Source organism: Arachis hypogaea, chromosome 12 (genome assembly GCF_003086295.3).
Source record: "Arachis hypogaea cultivar Tifrunner chromosome 12, arahy.Tifrunner.gnm2.J5K5, whole genome shotgun sequence".
NCBI lineage: Eukaryota > Viridiplantae > Streptophyta > Magnoliopsida > Fabales > Fabaceae > Arachis > Arachis hypogaea.
In genome coordinates, this window is record NC_092047.1 from 3,796,965 (window position 1) to 3,818,539 (window position 21,575).

A 21,575-nucleotide genomic window follows, 5' to 3' on the forward strand; every position below is an offset into this window, starting at 1 on the left:
AGCTTTTCACAGGAGATATTTTGGAATTATTTTATGATATATGTGTGGATATGAAAAATAAATTTTAGAAGAATATAAGAATAAACTATTCTTATGCTTTTTTTATTGATAGGGTGTTTGGAAATTTATGGAATTCAATCCACCCAAAATCTACCCAAATAAATATCCTTTACAAACGTATCATTTAACCTTTTTTATCTTCTAAACAAAGAAAAATAATTAAGAGTAATTTATAAATTAACCTTATTAACTTTTATTTAGAAATAAAAAAATTATATTAGAGATACAATCTCATATTAAATCGAAGTTATAATAATTTAATATTGTGTCCTATATATCAAGCGAAATTCTAAATTACTTATTTGATTTTCTAAATATTTAAAAAAAAAAAAAGAGTTATTTGATATTACAATTTTTGTATAAATTAATTTAATGTGACTGAACTTAAAAATTAGAGGAACTAAATTACTGGGATATTAGTTTAGTTCATTCTTTTTTATTATTATTATTATTATTTTATACTAGATAACTGTTAGACGTTTATAGGCCACATATCTAGATGTTACGTAACTAAGTTGCACTTGAAATTGAAGTTGTGGATTATATAGTTCAGTCTTTTTCTTTCTTTTTGGAGTGTTATTAAATTGATTCTTAATGAATTTTCAATCAAATACTTACATCTTTCTGTTAAATAGTTAAGTGTCTAATTAAAATTTTGGGTACCAATTTAAGATATCACCTTTTATTTTGTAATTATGGGTTTTTTTTTTCTTTTTAATCAATTGTCTTTTGTTTATACAAGCTTATAACTTAAAAGATCCAATTTTTTTATTATCTTGTTTTTTTTCACCTAATAAATGTTCTAACAACAATAATTCTATTTTTATGAATTTAAATCTTTTAAATTTTAAATTTTTATTTGAGAAGATAAAATATAATTTTTACATTTGAATGATTTTTTTTTATAGTTTTTTTTAATCTTACCTATAAAATAAATGATAATTTATCCATTTGAATGATTTTTTTTTATAGTTTTTTTTAATCTTACCTATAAAATAAATGATAATTTATCCTCTAAAATAAAATTCAAAATCTAAAAGATTCAAATTTTTTGCGCCCATTTTTTTTTAAATAGCAAGTGTTATTCCAACTTTATTTACATTATGCATTTGTTCTTAATTCCATCTACATTCATTACCAATTTAATAAGATTTTATCACATGCTAGTATGTCACTCATGGAATTGAATAATATATAACATTCTTATACTATAGAAAACTAGCAAAGCACTGAAAATAGTGCTACACTTCCCCAAGGTTTTGCCTCTAAGTTTACTCACTTATTATGTTTCCACCATCCAAATATTTTATATACAATGTTCTAAAAACCAAATTGGTCATTATTGGAGTTAGAGATTTAAATTTTAAAAGTTCAATCAAAATTCAATTGAAGTTAAATTTGAATATAATAAAATAATAATTTTTTATTTTTTATAGAATAAAATATTATTTTTATTTCTAATATTTGGAGTAAGTCTTATTATTTGTATTTAAATCGTTCTATTTATATTCTTAACATTTATAAAAGTGATTTAATGTTATCATGCTGTTAATTATACTAATAGATCAGACTGTATTTTTTAATTATTCTCACTTGAATATATTCATTTTCAATTAGGTCTCACTTGAATGTGTTTGATTTTAATATTGTATCCAAAATTTGTGTTCAGTTCAATTATGTTCCTAAAAAAAGTGAATTATATAAATGTTGTAGAGATTAGTTTCAACTTTAATGCGTTATTATCCGAAGTGAATCGTCGATTCTGACCAAACATTTGTATTTTAACTTCAAAAAGAGATTTGTAGAATTCCAACTAAAGTTTATAATGTGTAATTAATGATAGCATAACATTGAATCACTTTTACAAACATTAGAGATATAAATAAGACAATTTAAACGTTTAGAGACACAAATAGAACTTACCCTAAACATTGGAAACAAAAACGATTCTTTACTCTTTTTTATAAATACATTTTTTATATATATTTTTATATAGTGTTTAACCTTTGGGCAAACGCCCTTTGTTTATGCTTGAGTTATAGTTAAATTGGAGCTTTCAAATGGAACAGATACAGTGAATCTACCCTACTTTTTGGTGTGATTTTCATTGATACACTTGACATTATTATGTACCACTATATAAAATATTATAAATGAGAACTAACCCTAATAAAAGTCCTCGTTACTGTTATTTTGAGTTGACCTTTTTCGATGTTTCTTCTTGGCTTGCCTTGTAAGAAAAAACACAATTTGTAGGAATCCATAGGAATGAAATTTTCAGGGTTCCAATGCCTTATTCTATGGGCTATGATAATGATAGTAATGTTGAAACTTAGTTTGCAACTTAAGCTTAGTTGAGTTTATGATGGTGATGAAGAACAGTACATGAAGTATTTACCAAAATAAGACAATATAAGTCGCCATTGTTTGTCTTTTCGAATGTGAAAGAGAAGAGGAATTCAAGATTCTTTGCATGCATGTGGACTAGATTTATATCTTTTTTAAATTGAAAAAAATAAATGTATAACTCATTAATTCTATCTATCTATTCTTAATATAAAAAAGTAGATAGATAAGTTTATCCACATTACTTTTAAAACATCTTTCTCTTCTTACTAATATCATGTCAGTAGCATCGCTTACTTGGCAAAATTTTAGAACCAACCACTCAAGTTTTGCCAAATCAACTATTATTTTCAAATCAACAAAAAATAAAATATACAAAAAATATACAAGTAATAAAAATATATACAAATTAGGTTGTAAAATTACCAATGATAATAATTAGAAATTAATAGTATCTAACCAAATTTGTAACCATAAGAATCAATATCCCTATATTTATTATATTTTACCGTTATAAACAATACAATAAATTTATAACCCTAATAATTAATTTATTAATTTTTATAAATAACTCATTAAATGTAATAAACATCCATGTTACAAATGTCATAATAATCTATTAATCATAATAAATTTAACATTACAAATATTCAAATTTCATACTATTTGAACTACTTATATAAATCTCTTATCACTATTTCTTCAAATAACATCAAATTTAGCATAAGAAAATTATTTTCACACTACACAACATTTCAAACTTACTCAATAGAGCATCATTCTTTGGACAATATCACCAAACAAACAGAAAATTGGTTTATCAAAGTTCGCGTGGTTCGTCTATGGGAAACATTAACACCCACAAATGAAGAAAAGTTTCTTTGTTCAAAAATGATTATATTAGATGAAAAAGTACAAAACAAACATATTTATTGTATTTTTAAATTAAACATTTTCCAACACTATTTTGAATTTGCAATACTTGAGACATTATCTGACAAAGTGGGTCAAAGAAAACTATTATCAGGTAATTTCATTTTATACTATTTCACTTATTCTTATTAAAAATAACTTATTTAATAAAAAAATTCTACACATTTTTGTTCTTTTTATTGTAGATGTCATTGAAAAACTGCATGCATATCAAGAGATTAAGAAGAAAGAAAACCATACAAGTTCAATACACATCTTTAGAAGAAGAACATACATTTAAAGATGGAACAAACAACACAATAGAAAGTGCATACAACTCAACAATTCATAAAGAAAGCCTTTACAAGAATCTACGACAGAAAGAAGAAAACAACTACTCTAACAATAACCAATAAAAAAAGGACGACTAACGCCACATAAGGAGACTAAATTCATCGACCAAAACAAATGTAAAAACCAAACCACCAAATAAAAATGTCACTTTGTATAACTCCAACATTCAAATCTTTTGTACTACAAATTATTTTAAACAAAACACCTTTTAAATTTAACTTTAGTTTACACATATTTAATTTAATTTTACAAAACATAGCCATTTTTAATATTTATTATATACTATCATTAATTTAACCCTCGCGCATCGCGCGGGTCTCATTCTAGTTAAAATTAATCATTTTGCTCGAAGTTTCTAGAATCTCTCGCTAACCAGCCGAGTACTAAAGTAAAAAGTACATATGATTAACCAAGTTAGCAAGTTATTCTTTTAAATCTCAACTGGCAAAGATGACAATGAGATTACAACTTCATCATGTAGGGCTTTCTTCTCCTTGAAAGGAGTTTAATTCTCCTTGAAAGGAGTTTAAGAGTAGTCTTAAAAGAAACTGCCATTCTAGTTAAATAGTTCTTTTGTTTTTCTTGTTCTTTTTCTTTGTTTAATTTATTTAAGTCACCAAAAATTTCAACTATTCATATAAAATATATCAAAATAGAGAATTAAAATATGTTTAGTTAATATTAATAAAGAATATTTAAGAATTAAACTAGTATAGAATAAAATTTTCTCTAAAACTTCAGCTAAATTATGTGTTGATTGATTTAGAATTGAGTGAATGTAGTTGAAGAGATATTGGAGAGCCTTCATCTTTTATATATTGGTGTACTTATCAAAAATTGAATGGATTGGAACAAAAACCAACTTACTCTTAGGAGCACCAAAAACTGTCTATATAGTTGAGTTTCAAATATTAATTTAGAAATTAGAACATGAGGATAGACAAAAAAATATAAAGTCTATTATGATTACCATTATTTTTTAGCCAGGTTTAATTCTTATGTAAGTTGCTGTAATTTCACTCAAATTTTAAGTAAATTTCTACAATAAAAGTAGGGGGAAAAAACTACTGATCTTTTTTGCTCACTCAAAAGTTACCTAACCCGTTAAAAAATAAAAAATAGAACTTAAAACTACCAAAATTTCTACCTTATGCACCTTCCCCTTCTTACTCAGAATCAGTATCTGGGTCTGCATCCACAATTTCAGGAAGATCAAAATCATCATGAGCCACTGAATCACCAAGATTCAATTTAAATGCAGATTCCTGAATCATTATAGTGTCTGGTGTTCTTTTCGGCGAGGCAGATTCAGAGACTTTATTAGCCGAGCTTCCTTCGCCTAATTCCATCCGACTGCTGCCTTCATTGTGAGCCGTCGTGCTGTCAGAAACAATCCTCTCAGGTTGCACCTCGGTAGCTACCGGCTCGCGATCTACAGGGATGATAGTGGTGTTGGAGACAGGTTCCTGAGATTGCATCATGGATTCGACAGGTTTGTCCGACTTGGAAACGAATTCATCCTCGGCAGCCCTCATTTCAACATCTGCATTGGTCGGGGCGTCGGATCCAGCTATCTCATTCCTTTCTTGGACTTCAGTGCCTGAACACTGGTGCCCGGAAAGCACATTATGGTTGGTGTCTCTAATGGCCTCAGAAGGCTCGTCGGTGCGTACTGTATTCTTAGGTATCGATACATTGGTTCTGGTTCCGGTTCCGCTGGCATTTTCCATCCATTTAGCATACAAATCATCGACAGTGTCGGGAGTATCGAACCCTACTTGTCGAAAACCAACCGGGCCTCGGTTGCTCCAGCTACTGTTTTCGTCTCGGAAATTGTGCTCATTTTCAATGGTAGAAACGTAATTCGGCAAAGGAAGTTCCCTAGGATGTATAAGCACTTCCAAGGCTAAAAGTGCATGCATACAAAACTCAGCTACTTTTGTTCCTGTTTGTTGCTTCCCTGCACAAATTGCAATAAAGTGGTTGTTAGTTGAAATCTGATTGACAATTGTTGCTAAATTCCAAAAAGGAGTCTTAGAACAATGGTTGAGGTCACGAGTTCAAGCTGTGGAATCAACTACTGATGCAATTATCAGATTAAACTGCCTACATTACACGCTTTGGATGCAATCCATCCCCAGACTCTGTTAACGCGGGAATGCGTGTGAATAAATACTCACGAAATCTTTTCTTTACACGTTAATTCGTTATTTTTGCTGCTGCTAACTAAAGTTACCACCAAGGATATGAATATCAATAAAAACAATTGTTAAATCCAGAAGTACCTCTACGGAAAAGGTCGAGACCCTCAGATAAATATGGAGGCCGAATCCGAGCAAAAGAGAGAAAAGATGCCAAAAGAGCGCGCAATGCAGCAAGCTGCAAATCAGCAATGGGTTCAGCAAGTTCTTCTTGCTGGAATTCACTAATTTCGCTACTTGCTGATTCTTCTTTGAAGGAATCCATTGCTGTGGCAAACACAACATCATCAACTTTCGATCTCCACGGTTCGAATCTTAAAGAGCCAGCCTGTGTACAAATATAAATTATGAAGAATTTCAAGCGCGCGCACCACAGTAATAAAAACCCCTGAAGGTACCAAAAGGTTAATGAAGGAACATACCACAGTAATGAGAGTCTCTAACGCCTCAAGAGCGGCTATCCTAAGAGAAATTGGAATCGATGGATTGTTCTTGAGAACTTCTGCTCCCAAACCACCATCATCATTCTCCTGAAGAGGACCACTTGCATTCTTATGCTTCCTCTTTCTACGACTTGGTGATGGCAGTGATCCAGCCGAGGCATTTGGATTAGAACCATTGGATGCTCCACCACTTTTATTATCTATGGTTTCTAGATCGGAAAATGCATTGTTAACAACTTCTTGTGCAAGGTACATAGCCATTCCTGTACAAGATGGTTAGTTAGTAAAAGCCATTACAAACAAAGAGTAAATTCGTTATGTATATCGTCAGAAGTATAAAAACAAAGTAGAAAGCCAACTCAATTGAGAAAGTTTCCGTACCAACACCCATGGATAAGAGTAGAGTCCGTGTGACCGAATAGAACTTGATCCTTAAATCTGGCAATGCACAATCCTTGAAGTACTTTGTAATAATACGAGCAATAGAGCCCGCATGTGGTAATAGTTGACTGCAATTCAAATACAGAAAGTAATTAAAATTCTGAATTTTCGCAACAAATAAGTACCCGATGAATCTACAAGAGCGAAAAATATGGAAGTCTGCATGTGAACAGGACAAAGAACACCATAGCAATGCAAGGTAAGCTATCAAAACGAAGAAGACGACACAGTACAAAAGCTGTCAATAATGAAAGAAACAAAATAAATTACTGAAAATACTATTCGATAAAGTTGCAATCATACCTTCCCATGGCCTTTATGATAGCATCAAGCAATTCAAGGCTGCACAAGTGTAAAGACGGAAGTACCGAGCAAATGTCCTCTTGTTGCCTAGCAGTCGTGAATGGGAATGACATTTGCGGCAAAGAGCCATTGACAATTAGCATTCTCTCGGCAAGGGCCAACAACAAGCGAACAGGTATTTTTACCTAACAATCAATAGCTCTTTATCATCCTGCTCCAAAACTAGTGTAATACAAATTGTAGGTACGAAAATTGAAAAAAAAAAAAACGAAAAAGAAAAACCTACAAATTACCTTAACGGGATATGAACTTGTCAGCATCGTGCAACAGGCAAAGATAAGTGTAGGCACATCAGACGCTGGAGATTGCTCAGACCACTTTCTGTTAATAATTTCTTCGGCCAATATATTGCCTCCTAAAGGGGAAGGAAGAGGTTTTCCAGGCAAGAACAGCAATCCAGTAATCTGATTACGCACGGTTGCTGCAGCACATGGAAAAGATGGTGACCTAATGCTTTTAACAATGTGTTTTATGGAGAAAAAAAAGAGAAGAGGGTGGGACAACAAACCCTAACATCTACCTTCTTCAAGGCCTTGAAAGGCAAAATTTAATTGATCATTTATCAAAACCAAGAGCTTCTGCAGCATCACAGACCAGCTTCCTTCATCTGCTTTTGATTTCGGAAGCAATGCAAGGCAATATGCAAGTTTCTGGATGTATAATTCCAAGCAGAAGACAGTATACATCAGGATAAGAACATTTTAAATTTGTTGTTCTTTATCAGAGAAAATTTCCTCCAAGTGCCAACTAATGAACAAAATAGACATTAAACTAGAAAACAAAAATAAATGGGGAAAACGCTCATCAAGGAGTGCTCGCCTGCTCGGAGAAATATTAATGCAAAAAGGCTGCTTTTTTCTAAATTGCAGTCATGGCAGCGCCATGACGAAATGGCATGGCGGATTTTGGGTCCCGCCAAGAAGCCATCGCGGCAGCTTCGCCACAGCATTGCTTCCGCCGCCGGTTGGCCCTCCTTCTCCGCTCCAAGTGGTTTTCCTTTTCCAACTCTTCCCTCTCTTCTCGAGACTTTGTTCTGTTACAAAACATTAGTTTTCTTTTTTTTTTCTTTTTCTTTTTCTGTTTGTTCCTCTCTTCCATTCCCTCTCTACGACTCAACTTATGAACCTCTCTTCTATGTCCTTTATTTTCTGGTGGTTCTTTTGAGTTTTTAGTATTTGTCTATGCCATAGTTGCCATTTAAGCTCTATGTCTTATGTCTATAAATGTATACTACATATCTTTCTTGGATTCTTCTACCGGATACCTTTTCTGTTCCTCTCTTAAAAACTACCGGACTCTCTTAGGTCACAAAAATGGCTGCAACAAGCATAAGCAGGGAAATACATCCTCTTAAAAATCTCCCGTGATACCCTCCGTGCACTCTTATATTCACAATATAATCATATCATAGAACAGGCTCTTTGAAATTTGATGAAACCATTACCTTTGCAATATCAGGACTGCATTCGTTGGACTCTTTGGATAAAAGTTTTATAGCAATAGCACATTCAATCTGCATAATTTCACATCACAAATCAAGTCATTAACACGTCAGCAAGAAAACTCTAATGCTTTTCATGTACAGTTTTTCCACTGATAAAAGCTACAAGCTAACCAGAAACGCATACAAATATGACATCACCAATTGTTTTAATCTTTTAAGGCATAGAGATGTAAGGATCTTGCATTAGAATAGAAAAATCTAGTTCAATATATTTATATTGAACTAGATTTTTCTATACAAACCACAATCAACGTCTAAAGGAAACTGTTTAACAATAAATTTAATATGAAAATCAAAATGGATTAGAACTATTTCATAAACATAATTCTATTTGATGAAATCATGTCCTTTTGTCAAAATCATCAAAATTTGAATGCTTACTGGTCAAGTTTTTTCAAGCTACATATACATTAGAATAAAGCATGTAGCCAGTGTTAGAAGGGAAGTAGTAACTTACACTTTCATAATTATTCTGATTAATAGAAGATTGAAATGTCATAATTATGGTACACAACAAATTAATTGCGTTCTCCTGCATTCACCACAATACATACAATGAGCAAACCCGTGAGCAAATAAACCGGATAATTTATGCCCAAATAAATGATACACGAAAAATTTAACACAAAAAGGTAAGGTCCAGTGTCAAGGCCATACAAACAAAATGAAATATCCTACATTCAAAGGTTTACACAGGCAAAGCAATAAACAATTTTAATTATCCATCATATGTGCAAATTTTAAGACGAGATATCTTCATTTCTTAGCATACCTCTGCTTAGGTATGAAGTTATGGATTTTCCAATTAGTTATTTCACATTTTCACCCGGCAACGAAGAATACTACCCAAGAAAACTGTTCAACGCTTTCATTTTTTGTGTTTATATTATTTATGATACTTGTTCTGTGATGAACCAAATGATTCAACCTATCATCACGAACTACAGTTATATAACTTCGGATATATTGTTATCCAAGTCCAATGTTGTAATTGAAAGCACATAAGCACAAAGCCACAGAACAATTACAAAACAAGATTTCTACCCTTAAGAATTATTTCAGGAATCTAGAGTTTTTTTCCACCTGTTGTTATAGACCTATTGAAATGACGTAAGCACATCAAAATATATGTAAATCCACCCATCGTTTGGTTTTTTTCATTGTCTGCAACATGTAGAAACCAAATGAATTTTGTGTTGAATCTTGCATTTGCTTTTGTATAGCAAATCCCTTATCCCCCAATTTGTATGTCTTTCTTCTCATCTTAATGAAATTCTTTTTTTATCAAAAGAATAAAAATATAAATAAATAATACACTACTATTCAAATGTAAAGCTTACCCATACAACATCGGATTTAGAATCACTTAACAGCTTCAAAACAGGTTGAACAACTTTCGGGGCACAGGCTGTCCCATCTTTCTTGAACTTGGGAAATTTACTTAACCTAATTTACAAGAGAGTAAACAGCTAAAAGGTTGTGCTAATTTGATTTATAACACTGATAAATGATGCCAAATATTCCACATGACAAATATTGGATAAATTTATGTGTTTATTTCTACACTGTGTACCAATAGTTATGGACTAATAAATACGAGTAGAAAAAGAAATATCGAACCTTGCAAACATATCAGACATTGAAGCGCATGCAGCCACCCTCAAGAATGAAGAATCTTCTTGTGACTGTTTTAAACAAATATCATGGAACATGTCAAACGAGCATATGACACAACTAAAACATATATATTTATCTCAGCAATTTTAACCTTGATCTTAAACTACACGGAAAGAGGGTGATATGATCAAGTCCACATGAATGAGAAAATATTCAAAGCAGGAATTCTACTGCATAAATACAACATATACAATCCCATGTGTTTAGAACACCTGGCAGTGACATGAATCTAGAAGGTGAACTTAAAGGATTTCAGATACCACTAATTGAGTAGTAATAGTATAATTAAGTTTGAAATAGCATCAACCATAATCTATTCAGAGTACTTAGTTTAACATACAGAGATTGTAATATCGAAACAAAAATCATCGACTTAGAGCACCAATGTGATACTATTCAGGTCAAATTATATCTACAACCTAAACCGACAGAAAACCCGCAATAAATAGCAGTTGGCATCCCAAAAGGGGAAGAAAAATCAAAATAAGGTTGGAAGACAACCCCAATGCAAAATGAAAACGTGTGTTACCCGTAGAGAAGGCAACAACTTCTGAAACCACGGAACGAAGGATTCCACGAAACGAACAGGGCTGCACAATTGACAAGTAACCCCAAGCAGAGAGATTCCTACCCAACATTTATCTGACTGTAAAAGCAAACAAGTGTAACAATGTCAAACTAAACAAAATGGATACACCTAAACATAATTATCTTTTTCAGTCCAAAAAAGAGTCTTTGAAGTGTAAACAACCAATAATCAGTATGACAAACTGTGTCTAACAAAAGAATTAGGCAAAAGCACCTTAAAAAACCTCAAATAGTAATAGCAATCATGCAATGCAATTCACAAATTGTGCTGAATACCCAGCAAGGATGCATGTTCAATTACAAAGTAAGTAAACTTAGCTTGGCTATACAAGCAAAAATTACAACAATGCCAAATAAAAAACAACTCAACAAACCTAAGCATTAACAAAAATCAAGTGTAACCAAGTATGTATCAGCAAGCAGTAACCACTAACCAGCACAGAAAACCATTTAAGTCAATCAAAAACTCCTGCTTTTCCTCAATAATAAAATAAAAAAACTGGAAATAATAACAATAATAATAACACTACTGATATATTCATCAAACACAAAAACTGGAAAGGAAAAATAAAGTGATCAAGCAACTCCCAACTAAGATTGAACAACAAAGCAACGAACTTTACCACAGGGCTATCGAGAAGTTCCAAAATACGCTCGACCCAGGTAGTAACAGCTGATTTCCAAGCTTCAACGACTTTTGGGTCCATGGAATCAGTGAAAGACTCAGAGAGGAGACGGTGCGTTTTGACCAAATAGACAACCTTTGAAACCGTAGAAGAATGGTTCGAAAACGGTCGTTTGCTGTCGGGGAGGTGGTCCCTGACGATGGAGAGAAGCAAACGTGGCTTGAATGCAGCGTCGTACACGCCATTGATGAAGTCGAATGCAGACATTGGAGCTAAGAGGAAGAAGCTACAAGGTTTTTGAAAAAGAAGAAGAAGATGATGACGAAGAAGAAGAAGAAGAAGATGAGAGGGAAAAGGGGTGCGGCGGAAGAGGGAAAAGGTTTGAGCTTTGCTGCTGAAAATCTTCCAATTCAGCTGAAATGGTGAATATAGTGAGGGACTGAGGGTAGTATTGTAATTTTGTAACGTGAAAAAGGAAAGTTTAAAAATATAAATAAATTTTCAAAAATTAAAAAATTTTTCCTTTTAATTATTTTTACCGAAACTATTTTTTAGTTACCAAATTAATTTGAAAATCGGTCTTTTTTTTTTTTTTAGCAAAGATAGGAGACTCGAACTCGCAACCTCTTAGATGAGTATGAGAAAATTATGCCGTTTGAGTTATTACTCTTTGAAAATCGGTCTTTAACAAAGAAAGAAAAAAGAAAAGCTATTTTGGTTAAGATACTACAAATATTAATATGTCTTATTTTTCTTTTTTTGGTTGAAAATCGTATTCTAATTTTTTGGTTAAAGATCAAATTGTCCAACTAAATAAATACTTAATAAATATATTTAATCTCAATAAAATTAACATACCATTTTTATTGAAATATTTGTAAAGATGTTTTTCTCTAAAATATTGGGTATGATATCAAATTTTTATATTATCATCTAATCCGATAGTTATTTTTGTAAAATTATTGAAATAATAAGTGTTTAAGTTAATATATTCATTATTATAATAATAATAATATAAAATAAGAAGTAATGACTAAATCAGTATCTAAAAGATTCAAACGCTGACATTTTAGTATCTAATTATTATTATTGACAAAATGACCTGAATGCAATGTTCTAAAAACTGGATCGGATCGGATCGGTTTAACTACAAATCGGTAGTATTTTCACTTGGTGAAACGAATCGGTAGTATTAATAATCCGGTCAGACATATAAAATCGATAATAAAAAAAACTGACAAAAAACCGTTGAACCGGACGAGAACCGGCCGGTCAGACCGAACCGGAACCCGCCCGGTTTACACAAAAAAGGGAAGCTCCTTCATTTCTTTCTCCCGTTCTCCCTTTCTTTCTTTCGGTCAGAGAAATCACACAAAACCCTAGCACTGTAAGCCTACACCACCACCACTGCCGCCCTCCGTCGCACTCAAAGTTCGCCATCGGTCATCTAGCTTCCCTCGTGCTCCAAGTCTTCAACCCCTGTTCGCTGTCACCGATCGCGGTTGCTTCTTCGAGATCGGCGTCCGTCGTCTTTGTCTGCTCAGCCGCGCTTCCGTCGGCGTTTGTTTGCCGTCTTCGTTCGCGTTCGCTCGGCGTTCACCGTTCGCGTTCACTCGTGTTCACCGTTCGAGTTCGCGTTCGTCTGGAAGCCACTTTGCTCTGCTTCAAACTCTGCGACCAACCCGCGCGCTCCTCTCAGCCGTCGAACTGCTCTCTGTTGTCCCCGCCGTGAGTTCCCTAAACCCGCCACCAGATAATACACTCACACAACACCAATACTCTTCTTCAAACTCTGCAACTTCTGATTTCTATTACAATAAGTAATTATTTGATTTGGTAGTGGTTTGGATTTTTTTATAGACTAAATTAAAGTTACAATAGTTATGTTCTCTTCTCTATCACATTGAAATTAAGCTTTGAATTCTCTTATTTCATTTTAATTTTACCGCACTCAACATGTTTGATGAAATGCTTTAACCATATTTCTGGTTGGTTTTATAATTTCTAGCTTTTAGATACTTAGTAAGTTGATTGCATGTGAAATTAGAATAATTGGATCATAGTAATTAGGAAATTTTAGCTGTACAAATAGCATTTTTGCAGAAGACATATTAGCATGATGATTCCACTTGCATTACTGTTCTTTTGGTAAATTTTTTAACTGTTATTGTGAACTTGTTAATTTGTTAATTGTTCTTGTGTTCTTCTATTACTTTTAATTTTTTTTGTTTTGTTGTGATTTTCTGTTCTTGAATTTGTTAAGTTGATAATTTGGTAAATTGTTGGGCTGCTGTTGTTTTAATTTGTCAAATTGTTAGGTTGCTGCGACTTAATTTGTTGGATTTTCTATTTAGGTCTTCTTCTTGTTTATTTGCTAAATTGTTGTTGTGTATTTATTGTTTATTTGCTGGATATTGGTGATCATTGTCTTTGAGATTATTTACTATGCAGGTTTAGTGTCATCACTGTTTTGGAATGTTTTATAATGTACTCATGTTTGTTGCTGTTTTGTAATTGGTGGTTGCAGGTTTAGTGTGATTATTGGTTAATGTTTTGTAATGTTTGGTACTGAATGGTGATTGTTGAGTTCAGATATGGTTGTTTATTTTGACTTGGGTAAAGAGACTTATGGTCATTTTTTTCCTGCCTTATAGCGATTCAGATGATTATTTTCAGAGGATGAGCACTTATTTATGTATTTTGAGAAACTGTCTTTCTGTGTGTTATGAGCATTTGGTGAAGCCTGTATTGTACCTATTCAAAGCTTAGTTTTACCAAATGGTCTTCAAAGCAACTCATCCAAAATGCTACTGCACAAATCCAAGTCTATTGTCTCTAAAAGCCTGTATGCACCTTCATTTGGTGAAGCCTTTCTAGCACTAGTCCACTACCAACTTTGTTATTAATAATGTTATCAAATTTATTTATCCAAGTACTATGTTTATTTTTTAGTTGGATTTATGATAATTCATTTGATATTCTTCCTATTTTTATCAGATATTTCTTTTAACATTTTGTGTACTGATGAGGAATTTTACTTGCTTGTTATCATGCTTTCATCTGGCAATTTGCATTTAATATAAAAAGGAAAATCCTAAGAGTAATTCACCACTCCATTAGAAAAACTTCATACTACCTTAAACCCTCAACTTAATACTTGCATATTTATAATTTATTTATTATTCTATTCTAAAACGGTTTTTTCAGTTGAACCATCGGTTAGACCGGTTGGACCAGTAAATCAGTGAACCAGTAACTAAAACGATTTGATGACCGGTCCGGTTTTCAAAACCTTGGTTATAATTGAATTATATCATACGTTTGGAACTGGATTTGGAGGAAAGTTTAATTTCATTTCAGAATTAAGCACTGCAAACTGATAAGGTTTCTGTGATTTGATGCACTGCATTCAATTCTCTAGTTAACAAATATATATTTCTTTCATTTCAAGGGAGGAATCTTGTTTCCAAAGAAGTTATATGAATGAACAGATATGTGGTAAACGTGTCAATGTGGTATTGGTACTGGACTTTACAATCCTTTTGTTATACTAAATTATTTTCGAAGGTCTACATATGATGTAAAGTATGAATATATACATGTTTTATTATATATTTTGAAGTTATATGGTTGGTTAAGTTATCAAGAATGTCTTTGTGGACATTTTGTTCTTTAATTTGGAATACCTAACCTTAATAATAAGATCCCAAAAATGAAGTGAACTGATCCGCATGCATGAACCTCAATAAACTTCCATAAAATGGAATTTGATGAAACAAAACTCTTCATTATTTTTGGTTGAGTTGATGACTTTATTTGTTTTCTTTATTAGATGGTTGAAATCTTAAATTACAGTATCTGAATCTCATTACTATACATGTATGGCTAATTTGATGTGACATGGCTAAAGTCTCATTAAGAAAGCATTAATTGATTTATTCGATGTAAAAATAATTGGTTTTTCTATGTAAAAAATTGATTTTGTGTAAAAACCAGTTTTTCAGTGTAAAAACTGGTTTTTATTCTAAAACCGGTTTTTTTATATAAAAATCGGTTATTTTTTTAAAACCAGTTTTTATTTTTATAACCGGTTAAAAATTGGTTTTTAAATTTCCTAACCAGTTAATAACCGGTTTTGTTATGTAAAACTGGTTTAGTTAATTAACCTAAACTAAATATTCCAAAAACAGGTTTGGTTTTTGGTTTAACCATAACCATCTACAGCCCTAAATATATGGGGGTTTTGAAATGGAAAAATGGGATTTACACCTGGTTTTCTTTTTCTCTGGTGTGGAACAACTAATTTGTCTATATGCACATTGATGATCATGCTAGGCGCTTCAATTGAATTTTTGGTTGGTGGAGTTAACTCAGATTAGATTATATGATATGTTATGGCACTGCAATGCAAGGCTTCTGGGAAGGATTACTAATCATGCTGTCCTTTTAGCTGTTCTAATTTTATTAGCTCCACACCACCTTTTTTTTGTCACTTTGTGTCCTTTTTTCTTTGTGTAGCATTTTGATTTGGCAGTGTTATTACTTACTAGGTTGAAGAATTGACTGGACAATTAGTGTGATCAAGGGAATGGGAAGGAAGGAATAAAGAAAGAAACGAAACAAACATTTCTTTCCCGTAGCCCGCAGCCACAGCATCCCCCGCAGCCCTGCTCGTTGTCATCGCAACTCTTCTCCGCTGGGTATAGGTGTCGTGTGTGGAAGCTCTGTCATAGTCTCCTCTGTTCGAGCTCTCTCTCTCTCTCTCTCTCTGTTCGCTTGTGTCGCCGTCTCCTCTGTCGTTGCCGTCACTCCCCTTCCTCCTCACCGCCGGTAAGCACGGTGATAATATTGTGTAGTTTTGTTAATAATTTTTGCTGTGTCCCCTTTCTCTTCTGTGGCCCTCTCAATTTTGTAACTTCTATGGTATGCTTTGATTTCCCGTTCTCACATGCATTTCTGAATATTTTCATGATTTGGTTATAATAAATCAAAATAATTAAATTGGCAATTTCAGTACTTCTCTTTCCTGCCATCATTACTAGCACGATCCAAGCAGCTTCAGAATTACAATTGTTGGTTTAAGTTTCAGTTGCTTTGAAAGTTGTGGTCACATTTGATTCATCTTAGTTGGTGCTATTTATGTCGATAATAAGCACCATTATTACACCTTTGCTTTTTGCATACAAGGTTCTACTGCAGTCAACTTAATGATATGGTTTCTGCTGCATTTTATAATGATTTATTTCTCATATTGAAAGTTTAGTCCATATATTTTGTTTAAATTTGTGTTTTCTGCTAGGAGTTGTAAGATATCATTCTAAAGAGCTATTTGTTCCTGCTTTAAGGAAATTTTCCTATAATTCTTATAGGTTTATATGGGATATCTTTGTCGCATCAATGCATTTCCTTGCATCTGATATAAATTATTGTGTTTTGTTTGGAACAGGCATTTGGGTATCTTCAATTATTGTGTTTTAATTAAATCGGTTGAATTCCGGTTTTTTATTTTTTTGATATTTTTTATTATAATTTTCATATGAATGTTAAACATAGGGAGATGCGGAATGGGGGCCCGCGGAAAATGCGGAAAACGCGGAGAACGGGAATGGGGACAATTATTCTCCCATGACGGGGAACAGGACGGGGACGGAAATTAATTCTGGGGGCGGGGACGGGGAGCAAGGAGGCATCCCCTGCCCCCGTCCTGCTCCATTGACATCCCTAGGGCATTATTTATGTTATTCAATGCCCAAAATGCATTAGTTAGTTGTGCTTTGACTTCTCAATTGCAAGAAGAAATCACAAGAATCAACGAAGAAGGGCCTTATATAGGTTTGGTCATCCCAAATTCTTTTGAACTCAATCCTCTTCTTCAAAATCCAGCCTACACTCCGAGTGAAAATATTATTGACTTTGCAGGAAAATATAAATAAGAATAAAAGAAAATATAAACTTCATAAATATATATAAGTCTCCTTAATTAGGTCTCTTGTATTAATAGTTAATAGGGCAAAAAATCCTAATAAGCCAAGGCCAGTTTGAAATTACGTAAATAAGCCAAAATCAAAATCGTTTCAGCAATGAGCTAAGCTATATTTTAATGTAATTCGAACCAGCCTGGTTCGAACTACATTCTTTAATAAATCGAACTGCATTGGTTCGAATTAGGATGGGAAAAGGTTGAACGTAATTCGAACCAAGGAGGTTCGAACTCAAATTGCTCATAATTCGAACAAGGCTAGTTCGAATTATACCTACGAAAGCTTACCATATAAATCGAATCAACCTGGTTTTCGGCTATGTAAGGAGTTCGAATCAGCCTCATTCGAACCATTCTTCCTTTTCCCGACCCACCAAATTCCAGAGAAAACGACCCAGATTCTCTCCGACGAAGACCTTAACAGAATACTCTGCTGATGGGGGACGATCCGGCACGGTTATATCGCTTGGACGGAGTCACTCATATAGCCGGAGTCATCCACGACGAGGTTAGTGCAGAAATAACATCGTGCTAGCGGTTTATGAGTTAGTGGTTTTGCATGCGGTTTTAGTGGCTGTTTATGTTAAGGGAAAATCGTAGTGGTATTGCTAGTGGTTTAGTTGAGAGGTTTTGCATGCGGGTTAGATGTTGGTTTAGTTGGTGGTTTATGTTAGTGGTTTATGTTAGTTTTTTAATGCTACTTGTTTTACGTTAGTGGTAGGTGTTGGTTGTTTTATCTTGGTAGTTTAGTTGGTGATTTATGTTGGTTGTTTTATATTAGTGGTTTGTGTTATTTGTTTTTTGTTAGCTGTTTTATGTTAATGGTTTTAGTTAAACTGTTTTAAGTTAGTGGTTTAGTTGTGTGGTGTATGGTAGTTGTTTTGCATCTGGTTCTCGTTCATGGATTTTTATGCGGTTTTATTTAGTATGATGTTTTGTTGATGATTTATCGTGTTGGTTATGTTTGTCATTGGTTATGAAGCTGGTTCTAACAATGCGGTGCATGTCATGCGCAGCCTCAGCGATGCATCAAGAGCATGCGGCAGCAGCAGGGCATGCGACTCGATGACAAATACGTTCCGTACTTGCAGATGGTCGGACTATACCATCTTGCAAGGCTGAACGATAGATGGTTCCGGTTAGATGAGACCCTTGTCAGTGCCTTCGTCGAGCGATGGCGTCCGGAGACGCACACGTTTCATATGCCGTTCGGAGAGTGCACGATCACACTTCAGGACGTGGCATACCAGTTGGGTTTGCCAGTGGACGGGCGTTACGTGAGCGGCTGCCTATCGGAGTTCCAGATATACATCCAGGGTGGCCGTCCAGCCTGGGTGTGGTTCTAGGAGTTGCTTGGAGTGACTCCTCCTCCCAACCAGGTTCAGAAGTACGCAGTGAACTGCAGCTGGTTCCAGGAGACCTTTGGGGAGTGCCCCGAGGGAGCCGATGACGAGACTGTGCGGTGATATGCCCGTGCGTACATCATGATGTTGTTGGGTACGCAGCTGTTTACCGACAAGTCCGTCAACCGCATTCACATCAGATGGCTTCCCTACGTAGCTAGGCTGGAGGAGATGGGTACCTACAACTGGGGTTCTGCAGCAGTGGCATGGTTGTACCGGTGCATGTGTCGAGTGGCGAACAGAAATGTGGTCAAGTTAGCGGGCCCACTTCAGCTACTTCAGTCTTGGATCTTCTGACGATTTCCTCGGTTTAGGCCTACATGGTATGAGACGTTCAGCTGGCCATTGGCCTCGAGGTACTCTACTAAGCCTTCTCTATTTCAATTTAATATACATAACTCCATGTTCATTAATAATGTATTACAAATCTCTCACATTTAAGTAGCCATAAGACACATATATGATGCAGGTGGTCAGGTTACAACACTTTCGGTAGCGAGAAGGGTCCTAGGGTGTAGATGTGGAGGCTGAGGATAGATCGGTTACAGGACAGGGAAGTGAGTACGCAACTTAATTATAGTCTTTATTTAACCACACTTTATGAGTTGGGTCCATGAGTTGCCCTGACAATTGAGAGTTCTCTGTGTAGTTTATCTGGATGCCGTACAACAGCCCCGACGTACTTCAGGTTGTGCATCCAGAGGCTTTGGAGCCTCGGCATATGGCGTTGTGGCGGTCTGTGACGTCGCTGATCTACTTTGCCGTTATAGAGTGGCATCAGATAGATAGGGTTCTTCCGCAGTTCGGAGGGGTGCAGCCCCGTCCGCATCCCGCCCTAAACATCGACTTTCTAATGTCGAAGGATGGCAAAGGCGGCGATCGATGGTTCCCGTACCATTTGCAAAAATGGCATCTCCATTGGGACTCCCGTGCGGAGACCGTGCTGAGGTTCGATATTGTTGCCGACCCTGGATCGTCGCATGAGTTCCTGGAGTGGTGGAGTCAGCATGGAAAGAGGTTCTTGTCTCCGGAGATGCACTTGGAGGATCCGAAAGCCGTTCCTATTCCAGTTGAGGCGTCACAGCGGGGTGCTGGGCGGGTTCCTGACATGGATCGTCCTGAGGACGTGCCGGACAGGCGGTGGGTTGAGAGGAGAGCTCGTGTGGGGACACGACGGAGCCAGTGTGAGTGGAGGTGGCTTGATCAGGCTATGGACGATGTTGACGATGCCGGTCCCGCTGGAGGCGGACGACGAGGCCAGGGAGGGAAACGGAAAGCGCGTGGTGCGGCGGACCACCCTGGTCGTGACCCTGACGACGATCAGCATGAGCCCGTGGGCGAGGATGGTGCAGCGGCTGTTGCAGTTGCTGGTGTTAGTACCCATGATGGAGGACATGGAGGTGAGTGGTATGGGTCAGGTGTGGGTGACGGGGCTGACCGTGGTGACGCTGGACTTGGGTCGGGGCCTCTTGGAGATTACTTCGTTGGTGTACCCGCCCATGACCAGACTCAGAAGGAGGGTACCCCATGGGTTATTCCGGGATCATAGTGGTCAGACTTTCTTGCCTCAGATACGCTTGATGCGGACTTCGGGGGTCAACAGTTTCTAGAGGAGATTACCGCCATTATGCAGGAGGACGTGCCGCCCCGGAAGCGTGGTCAGACCTCCGGCACGCAGGCACCTTTAGATGTTGATCTAAACGAGCCTCCTATGGCTTCTGTTGGTGACCATTTTGGTTTGGGAGGTACCCCACCATCCGTCTACACTGCTGCATCAGAGTTTGTTGCCGGCCGTCTGCGGCACCCGTTCATTTTACACCACCTACCCAGCCTTCCCCGGATGAGGAGTCAGATGAGATCGAGGATGAGGAGCCGCTTATCCGCAGAGGTCAGAGGCCACGGGTACCCCGTCGTTGCTTTACGGGCTCGTATCTGTTTAGATGATTCATGTTTCATGTATGATAGTCATGTGTACTTTTGTTATTTTAGAGCTGTTTTCCTTTGTTGTTTGTTCATCGTATTGTACTTTGAAAATGGGTGTTTACTGGATTTATCAGTGACTATTTATAATCATCGCATCGTATTACAGTTTAAACTATTTAGGGTGTTTACTGGATTTACCCTAAATGCAAAATTTAATAAATAAATGTACATATTAAACTGTAATACGATGCGATGATTATAAATAGTCACTGATAAATCCAGTAAACACCCGTTTTCAAAGTACAATACGATGAACAAACAACAAAGGAAAACAGCTCTAAAATAACAACAAAAGTACACATGGCTATCATACATGAATGAACCCTAAGGAACAAAATACATGAAACGTGAATCATCTAAACAGATGCGAGCCCATAAAGCAACGACGGGGTACCCGTGGCCTCTGACCTCTGCGGATAAGCGGTTCTTCATCCTCGATCTCATCCGACTCCTCATCCGGAGAAGGCTGGGCAGGTGGTGTAAAATGGACGGGTGCCGCAGACGGTCCGGCAACAGACTGAGATACAGCAGTGTAGGCGGATGGTGGGGTACCTCCCAAACCAAAATGGTCACCAACAGAGGCCGTAGGAGGCTCGTTCAGATCAACATCTAAAGGTGCCTGCGTGCCGGAGGTCTGACCACGCCTCCGGGGCGGCACGTCCTCCTGCATGATGGCGGTAATCTCCTCTAGAAA

At 35.7% G+C, this 21,575-nt stretch overlaps 2 protein-coding genes across 5 annotated transcripts; one reads left to right on the forward strand and one right to left on the reverse strand.

Moving 5' to 3' along the window:
• Positions 1 to 4,609: 4,609 nt before the first annotated feature.
• Positions 4,610 to 11,939, reverse strand: LOC112726438 (uncharacterized). The gene is made up of 13 exons (XM_025775821.3): positions 11,513 to 11,939; positions 10,831 to 10,947; positions 10,245 to 10,309; positions 9,965 to 10,070; positions 9,082 to 9,156; positions 8,565 to 8,633; positions 7,641 to 7,770; positions 7,354 to 7,541; positions 7,061 to 7,245; positions 6,698 to 6,825; positions 6,296 to 6,579; positions 5,958 to 6,201; positions 4,610 to 5,632 (listed from the first exon to the last, which is right to left on the reverse strand). Exons 1-13 carry the CDS (start codon positions 11,780 to 11,782, stop codon positions 4,839 to 4,841), a joined length of 2,655 nt encoding a protein of 884 aa, XP_025631606.1. The 5' UTR covers positions 11,783 to 11,939; the 3' UTR covers positions 4,610 to 4,838.
• Positions 11,940 to 12,842: 903 nt separating this feature from the next.
• On the forward strand, positions 12,843 to 20,971 carry LOC112726441 (uncharacterized). Of its 4 annotated transcripts, none has more exons than XM_072210115.1 (6): positions 12,843 to 13,243; positions 16,066 to 16,345; positions 16,962 to 18,003; positions 18,512 to 19,254; positions 19,368 to 19,455; positions 19,548 to 20,971. In XM_072210115.1, exons 5-6 carry the CDS (start codon positions 19,417 to 19,419, stop codon positions 20,445 to 20,447), a joined length of 939 nt encoding a protein of 312 aa, XP_072066216.1. In that variant the 5' UTR covers positions 12,843 to 13,243; positions 16,066 to 16,345; positions 16,962 to 18,003; positions 18,512 to 19,254; positions 19,368 to 19,416; the 3' UTR covers positions 20,448 to 20,971. The 4 variants fall into 4 exon arrangements, with proteins under 4 accessions (XP_072066216.1, XP_025631608.1, XP_072066217.1 ...); XM_025775823.3 differs by having other exon boundaries at positions 12,849 to 13,243; positions 17,069 to 18,003; XM_072210116.1 differs by lacking the exon at positions 16,962 to 18,003 and having other exon boundaries at positions 12,849 to 13,243; positions 19,344 to 19,455.
• The last annotated feature ends 604 nt before the right edge of the window (positions 20,972 to 21,575 follow it).

What these genes read in the sequence shown, in the direction of transcription:
- LOC112726438 (XM_025775821.3), bottom strand. Translation starts at nt 11,782, where the DNA reads ATGTCTGCATTCGACTTCATCAATGGCGTGTACGACGCTGCATTCAAG. An exon ending in ATGTCTGATATGTTTGCAAG is followed by an intron (nt 10,071 to 10,244) that starts GTTCGATATTTC and finishes CTTGTAAATTAG; the next exon opens with GTTAAGTAAATTTCCCAAGT. An exon ending in CTAAATCCGATGTTGTATGG is followed by an intron (nt 9,157 to 9,964) that starts GTAAGCTTTACA and finishes TGGTGAATGCAG; the next exon opens with GAGAACGCAATTAATTTGTT.
- LOC112726441 (XM_072210115.1), top strand. Translation starts at nt 19,417, where the DNA reads ATGTGGAGGCTGAGGATAGATCGGTTACAGGACAGGGAA. An exon ending in ATCGGTTACAGGACAGGGAA is followed by an intron (nt 19,456 to 19,547) that starts GTGAGTACGCAA and finishes TTCTCTGTGTAG; the next exon opens with TTTATCTGGATGCCGTACAA.